Source organism: Rhodamnia argentea, chromosome 7 (genome assembly GCF_020921035.1).
Source record: "Rhodamnia argentea isolate NSW1041297 chromosome 7, ASM2092103v1, whole genome shotgun sequence".
NCBI classification, from domain to species: domain Eukaryota; kingdom Viridiplantae; phylum Streptophyta; class Magnoliopsida; order Myrtales; family Myrtaceae; genus Rhodamnia; species Rhodamnia argentea.
Window position 1 is genome coordinate 19220199 of NC_063156.1, and position 10196 is coordinate 19230394.

The 10196-nt window shown below is 40.2% G+C and overlaps 1 protein-coding gene across 1 annotated transcript; it reads right to left on the reverse strand.

The window, feature by feature from the left end:
• Positions 1-201: 201 nt before the first annotated feature.
• On the reverse strand, positions 202-2416 carry LOC115745869 (patellin-6). Its single transcript, XM_030681485.2, has 4 exons — positions 1384-2416; positions 1096-1220; positions 750-891; positions 202-597 (listed from the first exon to the last, which is right to left on the reverse strand). The coding sequence occupies exons 1-4, from the start codon at positions 2116-2118 to the stop codon at positions 337-339; spliced, it is 1263 nt and encodes a 420-aa protein (XP_030537345.1). The 5' UTR covers positions 2119-2416; the 3' UTR covers positions 202-336.
• Positions 2417-10196: the final 7780 nt, after the last annotated feature.

A 10196-nucleotide genomic window follows, 5' to 3' on the forward strand; every position in this document is an offset into this window, starting at 1 on the left:
TGATTTTCTGGTGAGTCCCAGTGATCAGTTTCTTTCATGTCCCACAGGGGAGCGCGAAAGCCTTTCGCTTTTTCTCGCACCTGACAGAGGTGGGGGGTGCATGCTTCAATTTCTCGGAACAGACGAACACGACACGCAACGTAGCGAGAAACGACACCGCTTCGCTTGTTGTCTAGTTCGAGTTAAATCCAAAGCCTTCTCTTCAACATAGGATTCCATATGATAACCAGTAGCACCACATATTTATACATCATTCCATTCACTACCATAATGCCCAAGCTCTTTAACAAAGTAGAGGTAGGAAAATAAGATGGAACCAAAAAATTGGGAGCAGGGCTAAAATGCGGGGGCTTTGCGGACGACATAGCGGTAGGCGGCCACCTTCTTTCGCCGCGAGGCGGTGTTGTCCACGGAGATGACCATCTTGCCCGCGTCGCGGGCGGTGTAGGAGTTGTGGACCGCGTCTTCGGACGGGGACATCTTCCGGGGCTTCTCCACCGCGATGGTGTAGCTCCCCTCGGCGTTGGGCACGAATTCGGCGCTGTACTCCAAATCCCAGCCTCCCACCACTATATCCCATGTTATCGTCGCGTTAGCCTGAAACATCAAACACAAGCCAATTCGCGTACGCGGCGTGAGCGAAAACCATTCGAGAAAACGCCATTTGGGAAAGAAACTCCTGATCTACTTGTGATGTGGGACATTTAATTTCTGGGTTTCCCAGAAGGTGGAATGTAGGCGAAGCGAACCTCGATCCCCTCTACTTGGATGTTGACTTTCTCTCCGCCTTTGACGGTGAACTCAGACGCTGGCTTCGGAGGACCATTCTGCAGATCGCTGGGTCGACTCAGCCCTCCGTATTGAACAGGGACATCTTCTGGCCTAATGAATCTGGCAACGATTGAAATCGACATCGTTAACGAAACGCCAAGTGTATCAAGCAAAAGACAGGAGCCAAACAGCATGGACAAAAACCGAGACTACTACCTCGAAACCAACCCAAATTGAGAAAAGCTTTCTAGATCTAAACGGGAACGACGAATTCGCACATGCTAGGCGTATGAAAAGTCTTGAGCTTTTTCTAATAAGGCTTACTTGTAGAGAGTCTCTGCAACATTGCCTTCCTTGGAGATGACGAACTTGCTCTTGGTCCGCTGAGTCAAGAACGGACTGAACACCGAGTACAACATGCTGAAGTACCAGGGGACGTTGATAAAAACCTGAACCCATCAAAACCCAGAACCAGACAGGAAAGATAAGTCACTAAGGGAACACCACGCCATTGCTCAAACTTTCGCAGCACATCAAGATTCAAAAAACGCAGAAACTAACCCCACCAGCCAAAGAAATGGTAGTGGTCCCACAAAGAACAGCGAAATCTACCTTGCGAGCGACCATTTCAGGGTAATTGTCCTGGAACAGGGACAGGATCTGAGTGGACGCGACCCTGAGCTCTCTCTTGGGCATGTCCTTGAGATCGGTCACCTGGATGATGGAGTTGACACCGCCGGGCTTGAAATGCAGCGCACTGATCCCTCTCTCCAGCACTTGGACTCTCCACCTGAGAAACCTCTTCAATTTCTCGTCGTCCCCGAAGATCCTCTCGTACATGTCCCTGTCCTTGAAGACCCCATACGCGTTGTAGCACACCGGGTGTCCTCCTCTGTCGTACCCGCGCATGTAGGCCACCACGCCTTCGAGCTCCTTGAAGCCCAAGTCCTCGTCGACGATGCCGTCGGCCTTGAACTCGCTTCTCCAGGCCAGGCACTTCTCCAACATGGCGTGCGCGTCGGCTACCCGGAAGTCCCGGGCTCGCAGGAACTTGAGCAGGACGACGTCGGCCCGCTCGTCGCCGCCCAAGAGAGGGATGCCCCACATGGAAACGCCGTCGCCGTCGTTGGAGTCCGAGGGACGGGAGGAAGAGAGCTTGAGCTTGAGGTCTTGGAGGGCTTTCTGCTCGGAGGGCTTGAGGTGGGAGGCGAAGTAGGTGTCCTCCTTGAAGGAAGGAGAGCGGAGAGTGGCGGCTTCCATGAGAGTGGTGACGAAGCTCTTCTTGGAAGAGGGCCGTTGCTGTTGTTGCTGCTGCGGCTGGGCGGAGATGGGTGATGGCGATTCCATTTCTTCTCGTTTGTCGTTTGGCTGTTGTTGAGTGAAGACAACAATGGAAGGAAGATTTGAGAGAGAGAGAAAATAGGGGTCTGGAAGGAGGATGATTAGAAGCACGTCTTTTGATTGTCAGAGGGTGAACATTTCTTTTCCTGGTTCGCTGGCTGTGGAGAGAGAAAGTTTGGACCTTGAACAGTGGTGAGGTGGGAGTGTGGACAAGACAAGCGTGACAATCTCTCTCTGCTCTGGAGGGACAGTAGAGCGAGAGACGGTGGAAAAGCAGAGGAAAACTGAAGAGAGAGAAAGAGGGGAAGAGAGAGAGACAGAGAGAGAGAGGATATTTGAACGAGCTGCTTCAAAAGTAGTGCTTTACAGAAAATTTGAACGAGATAGGTGTGGAAACTGGAAAGCGGAAGCGCAAGCGGTCGCCCTTCTCTCGGGCATCTCGAGCTCCACATGCATCTACCCCGGGGAGCCGGATTAAACTGCTCACAATCCATGACTCGATTAATTGGCAAATCAAGAATAAGATGGAGAATTTCGCTAAGTAAAAGTCCCACTTTTGGTTTTTAAATTTGTGCATTTCTCCTAATCATGTTCTTGATTTTGCAAATTTATGTAAATCATGTTCTTGAACTCGAATAACTTTTCAATTAAATCTCGTCGTCTCCAACATGCAAGTTGAAGAACTTGATTAGACACCCAAACAGCAGAAAACAATGTGGTTTGGTTTGAGAACCTTTCTGTCCAAAGAAGCATTCTTAGATCAAACGAAACCATGAAAAAACCGGTTCGATTTCAAGTTGGAGCACAACTCAAATCAAGTAGCTCTAGGAAGTATCGATACTTTCCGGGGGACTCCATGTCGTGTTGTGTCCGACACTCTCCGACATGCGATCGACACGTGGTCCTTACTCTATACATGTTGTTCAGTATCTCGATACGTCATTTCTTCAAGTACGAGGTCAATTTTAAGCATTTTTAATAAATTACAGGTTAAAATATAAATTTATAAAAAAATACATGTATAGGTCGGATATCCAGCCATCCAAACCTTAATATATCTAGCTAGCCCAAAATAAAAATCCAATCGTGACTAATATGTATAAGATATTATTATTATTATTATTATTATTATTATTATTATTATTATTATATCCACATTTAATATATAATGTGTCCTAATGTGTCAAAATTCTTTATTTTTTCAAAAACGACGTGTTGACATGTCGTGTCGTGTTGTGTCGCATATCACGTATCGGTATCGATACTACTTAGACTCGAACTTGAGCTTGTTTCAAAATTGATCGAGTCTATTTCAAATAGCCATCGAGTTGCACTTGAGTTACTCAGGAATAGCTTGATTCCATTTCTCCCCCAATGACTATCTAGAATGAACTGCATCTCTTTATAGGCCACTTCTAGATTTTCACAAGTACACTCTGTGGATGAATGAAATAACAGAGTTAAAGATTTTTTTTTTTTTTGAATAAATAGTTCATATCTATATGGTACACAAACTTTTATGTCTTATCCAAGTTGACCATGTTCACCAATTTATGGCACATAGATATCTTAATTAATCATGTAAGCTAATATTAGTGCACGTGACACATGTAAGTATATTTCAATAGGTAAATATATGTAACAAAGCTTTATGAATAATTCGGGTATAACAGTTGTCAATTTAAATATGTTAAATATGTCCAATCTTGTGAGCACTTATTAGTAATTATACCTAGGGGTGTCAATAATTCAGTTTAGTTTGGTTTTTCAAGAAAACTAAACTGAACTATTGGGGTGAAAACTTAAATTGAACCGAATATCATCCTGAACAGAATATGAATTGAACCAAAAATCTAGTTCCGCTCGGTTCGGTTCGATTCGGTTCAATTTTCGATTTTTCTTTTTTGATTTTAAGTGTAATTTTTAATTTTCCTTGTTCTTTATTTTCATTTATGAAATCTTTTTTTTTTCAAATCCAACGAAGTCGAAGGCATTAGGCGAGGGCCGGCGAGGGCCGCGAAGCCCTCGTCGACCGTGGGCATTGCGGCCCGCCTACCCTAGCTATGGCCGACGAGGGCCACCAAATCTGAAGTCATTGAGGCTCAAGATGCCAAATTCGGCATCGGTGTGGGCTGGCGACCCACACGCAAGCCCTCATCGCCCAAAGCGAGGGCGAGCGAGGGTCGCGAAGCCCTTGCAAACCCTTAGCCAGTGGTTGGAGGCTTTGCTGGCCCTTTTTCCTAAAAAAGAATAATACGAAGAAAAGAAAGAAAAAAATAAATAATGGTTATTTTGAAGATTTTTAATACATTTTGGTTAATCGAACCGAATCCAACCGAATTGAAATGTATAAATTTTCAGTTTACTTCAATTCGGTTCGTGATTCGATTCGATTTTTCAATTCGATTCTGACACATGCAAGTATGTCGATGATTTCTGTGACGAACTTATGAAACAAAAATATTTACAACACGTTAGAAGCAGGAATAATTTCAGTTTTACGATGATTTGATCGTATTTATGACGTGTTGTCCTGGTATTGTGAAACTTTTTGGGGAGAAAAAAAAGAGGCAACCGGCATTTGTCAGTTAAAAAACCAGGTGCGCGGTACGACATGGTCCGCTGCCGCTAGTATCCCCCCGCGAATGGGCATTTTACCGACCACCCTTCCACGAATGGAATGCGCATTCACATGGGCGTGCCCATGTCAATTCTAAAATTGTTAATTTTTGGCTACATCTTAATCGACGTTTCTTATTTATTCTTATCCTTATCTAAATATTTGGCACAAACATTCACTTGTAATTTTTTTTTTTAATTTTTAACATTTGAATGAAAATCTAAACTTTGGCAGGTAAACAAACATGCTATACTAGCACGGATACAGTGCTCAGCACATTTTGGGATACTTCAATTATGGGAGAAATTGTTCGAAAAGTCATTAACCTATTGTACGACGATGAATTCAGTCCTAAACATTTACACGATGTCATCACTTAGTCATTTGAACTATAAATCGGATAAACCGTCTATGTGCCGTCAACTCTTTTTTTTTTTTCTTTCTTCTCCTCCCAAATAAAGTTGATATACCAATAAAATATGCAAGCTATAAAAATCCATCATAAATTAGGATTAGTGGTTGTTTACGTACAAACACATATGATAAACGAGTCTGTTTAGTTAATCAAAGTAGACAGCTATTTTAGTTTTTCTATTGACTGTTGAACCTTAACAGAGAAAAAACAATTCCAGCATTCCTTCTTCCCAATAAAAACTCGAAGAAGCAATGATAAATATTGATAAAATGGGAAAAGAGTGCATGTAAAGTTCCAAAATTTGTCTGCGGAATACAATCAAGTCCTAAACATTTAATTCAATTAAGTCTTAAACTATTTTGAAAAAGTACAATCAAAATCCTCTCGATGAACAGTATCTAAAACTGCATGTCACAGAAAAATCACCTACGGAACCTTACATTGTACCTAGCGATATGAGTTTTAGAACTCAACCGTACTTTCTAAACAAAAGTTCAGCGAAAACAATTGCTTCAAGACAACTCTCTCTCGTCCTGGTAATTGTTGGTGTTAGAGAGATTCGGTTGAATATTTCCGCCATTTAACCAAAGTCAGTGATGGAAGCAGGAAGAATTTAGGATGATTGACATGGCTCCAAACAAGTTTCATTAATATTACGGTGTTTTTCAAATTAGTTACGGGTTTCGACGTAAAAGTTACTGCAAGGTACTGGTAAACTGCTTTAATCTTAGTTTGGTAAACACATATCTTTACGTAATTAACCACATCGAAGTTGCAAACACAACCCAATCTGTGGCACCGTAGATTTGTAGTTAGAGAGAACCTATAGAACTCCAAAGTAAAATAGTTTTATAATGGTTTTCGAGTTCATTCGTCATGTGAATCTCAAAAAGTGGGAAAAGAAAAAAACCCTAGCAGGGTCAGAATAATTGTGTATATTACTAAACAGCCTAATAGCTATGAAGGCAATAAGTTGCATTTTAGATTAATTGATATATTTCGAATCTTCCTAACTAGAAAATTTCTAATCCATCCCAAATGCTATAGGAGTTCTAGCATTCCGACCCCCAAATCTGTACCGTTACCTGAAAAACGTTACTTGTTAAGTCATAAAATATATTAATTTATATGTGGACGATGTGCATTTTTGAAATCCACCAATCAAAAGGGCCACTCAGTACTCAGGGTGGGTTTGGTTTGATTTTGAAAATGGGTTTTGGGGAAATGTAAATACCTTTAGCTAAAGGGATTATGGGGTAAAAATCCTTTGAAAAACAGCTTTGGAATAACTAGTATTTGGCAAAATAAATTTGTAAATGGGCTTTTTGCCATATTTATTTAAATAAATAAATAAAAAATCTAAACCCCAAGGTTACAGCCGCCAAGGGTCGAGCGAACCCCGGCGAGGGCCACTTGGGGTTGCGGCCGAGGGTTGTGCGACTCAGGCGAGGAAGGCCCCGAGGTCACGCAATGCCCGGCGGCCATCGCCCGGGGCCGCGCAACTCCCAATGGCCATCGCCTGGGTTGCACAACCCCCGGCAACCCTCGTCTAGGCTTGTGAGGCCTAGGCGACGGTAGCAGCTCTAGCTTGCCGACGACCGTAACTTAGGGTTTGGATATTTCTTTATTTAAAAAATAATATAACAAAAAAAATGAGGGTAAAAATTAAAATTTGAAAAAATAAGTGAGGGTAGGTTTGGAAGAAAAAATTATAACTCAACATTTGACCAAATGCTGAAGCTCAATGTTTGTCTCTAATTGGAGGACTTAAGTACACTACAAGTGCTAAAACTTATGTACGATGCTCACTTTAGTGCCAAAACTTTTAAAATGATCACTTAAGTGCCAAACTGTTTTTTGAGCAAGAATCACAGCGTTACCCTACCTTCACCGTGATACAAACTCCAATTTTTTGTGGTTCATACAAACTCCAATTTTTTATGGTTCAAAACGATCACTTAAGTCCCAAATTTTTTGAAAAATGCTCACTTCAATACTAACTCCGGCGAGCCACGTTAGCACACATATTAACAAAAAATAAGCCACGTCGGATTTTCGATGAGCCACGTTAACTCAAATCGAAGTTGGCATCGAAGAAAGAGTTTTTCAAAAAATTTGACACTTAATTGTTCATTTTGTAAGTTTTGGTATTAAAGCGAGAGTCGTACATAAATTTTGACACTTGTAATGTACTTTAGCCCTAATTGGAGGAAGCTTCGTTCCATCAATTTTCCCATGAATTGTGCCATCTATGTTAGCATCATCCTCATTTTTTTTTTTTCTGGATATGTTTGTGGGTGATCTTGGTTATAGTTGCACTCGTCAATTAGAAGTTCGATTGAAGGACGGAGGGAAACACAACTCTTAAAAGTGTGGTTTGAATGTACAAACCATTGTCGTAATATATATAAAATATATGTTCGCTTAGGCTACGGATGATAACCATTATATTTATCTATTTTTCCTAAACATGTTTTATTTTTCTATTTTCGGGACAAATTTTTAGCCCATAAATAAGTTTGGAATAGAAATTTTATGTCGTTATCATACGCATTTCTCTACTCAAAAACTCGTCAAGGGAATAGAAATAAAAGAAATCTTTTTTTGGTTAGAAATAACTCTAAAAAACAGAATGGTTGTCGTTTGTTTCCTTAACCATGATGCCATGAAAGAGCTCTCAACACGACTCTTTCGCAAAAGAACAAAAGCATGCACGGATGACATCACAATTCACCTCAAGAATGGCCTAACACCCATAAAAAAAATCTCAACTTTAGTATTTATCCCAATTATATCTAAAAAAAATTTTATCCTATAAAAAACTCTCAACTTCTATTTTTGTCCTAATTCTACTGGCTTAATACCCAAAAAATCCTAATTTTAGCATTTGTTGCAATTATATCCAATTTTTTTTGTCCAAGTAAAAAACTCTAAACTTTTACTTTTGTCTCAATTCTACCACCGTCAACTTTCCTTCCATAATCACCATTAGTTAATCCTACGTGGCTTGCATTTTCTTACCGAACTTACCAATAAATCTTCAAAATTCAGAAATAACAGGTTTTAGGGACAACAAGATTTTTTATGTTGTTCGTCCAAATAACCAGGTATCCATATCTAGTCGTTCTTTATATTGTTGAGTGCCGAGAAGAATCCGAAACGCGTCATTTTGAGTAGCTTTGTATCTCCCGACAAATGTGTAGGGGAAGTAGACAATAAAAGAGAAATTTGAGGGTTTTTTTCGTGTCACTTTGTTGATGTATAATTCATTAACGATGTGGAAATGTCACGTGGGATTAACTAACGACGATTATGGACGGAAGACTAACAGTGATAGAATTGAGACAAAAGCAAAAGCTGTGGTTCTTTTTATAAGACAAATAATAATTTCGGACAAAATTGGATAAATGCTAAAGTTAAGGGTTGTTTTGGGTATTATGCGGGTAGCATTGAGACAAAAGTAAAAATTTGAGGTTTTTTCACGAGATAATAAAAGATTTTAATATAATTAAGATAGAAGTTAAAGTTCTGATTCTTTTTTTTTTTTTATGGATTGAGTCCCTCAAGAGTTGGGTTTTGAATAGACATAAATTCGATTTTTTTTGTTTTGTTTTTTATGCTGACATAAATTGGATTTAGGTGCAGGAGATTTTGTTGTCTTTGTGGTAAGACAAAGATTGGTTGCGCCTAACAAGGGTGGGACGGAGGGGACCCATTCAAACCACTTTTTTTGGCTTCTAATTTCCCTCACTTTCGTCCAATCACTCCTTTCTCGCTTCCCAATCTCTCTCGACCTTTTCGACAAAAAAAAAAAAAAATCGCTCTCGACCTTTTTTGGGGCTCCCCCCGCCAACAGCTGGATAAATTAATCCTGTCGCAAAGAACAATCAATAAAAGCTGTAACACGTTACCCTCCATAGTCCATACTTTTGCCCCAACCGTGGTCCTGCGTGCAAACCAAACCCACGACAATTTGTCGCATGTTGAAAATAACATGATAACTCCGATTTGATTATTATTGTTATACCAGGACTAATATTATCGAAAATCTTAAATTGACACGCTCGTGCCGCATTTATTTTAAGTTGATTTCAGCATAGCAAAAAATCTCGAATTGATACACCCGCACGCCACGTTCACTCCGAATTAATTTTTGTAGCAAAAATTTCACATCGGTACACGTGTGACAAATATATCAAAACCTTAGAGCTGGATCGGGGTAAATGTGAACACGAGTGCAAAATTTCGAGATTTTTCGCGGCGCGGAAATTTGTTTTTGAGGTGAACGTGGCATAAATGTACTGCTTTTGGATTTTTGGTGGTACTAGCTTTTATTTTCTTTTGCTTTTTTTTTTTATAATTACAGGAGAGCATGCTGTTAATCGTGTGATTAAGGACTTAAAGTGGTTCTTTCTAAGATGGTCCTGTAGACTAATTACATATTAAATGACCTTTGCGTGCATGTGCAATTTGCTCCCAAAGTGACTTTCTACCTCGGCATGTATTATGTTCTTGACTATATATTTCTTTTGCAGCACACTTCCCGGGAGCACCAATGCCCTGCGAAAACCCTAATCTTAAGATTTCGATTCTTTTCGCAAACGAAACTTGATTCCGCACTTATGTTTTCTGGTCTTGAGTTGCACGATGGAGAATGTCTCTTTCGAGTTCTTCTTTTTCATTTCCCCATTTTTTTTCCTTATGATTTCCCTTATTAAATGTTCTTTATACCATCCATTTATGGAAAATTAACCAATGGACATGCTGTTAATTTTTTGCTACATCCAAGAATTTCGCAGGCAGTAAACGTCGAATGAGTTACTGGTCCCTCTCAGGGTCTGAGCTATAGGCAAGATCTCGAGAAGTGATGGAATCCATCTCGGCACTAGCGCATTAGTTCCTTCATATGATGAGAAAATGAGCAATTAGGCTATTCGCTTAAGGTAAGTCATTAACTGCAATTAGGCTATTCGCTTAAGGTAAGCCTACAGAACTTCCCGCAACCCCATAAACCGATTAAGTCCAAAACTTTGATCCATACATGTTAAA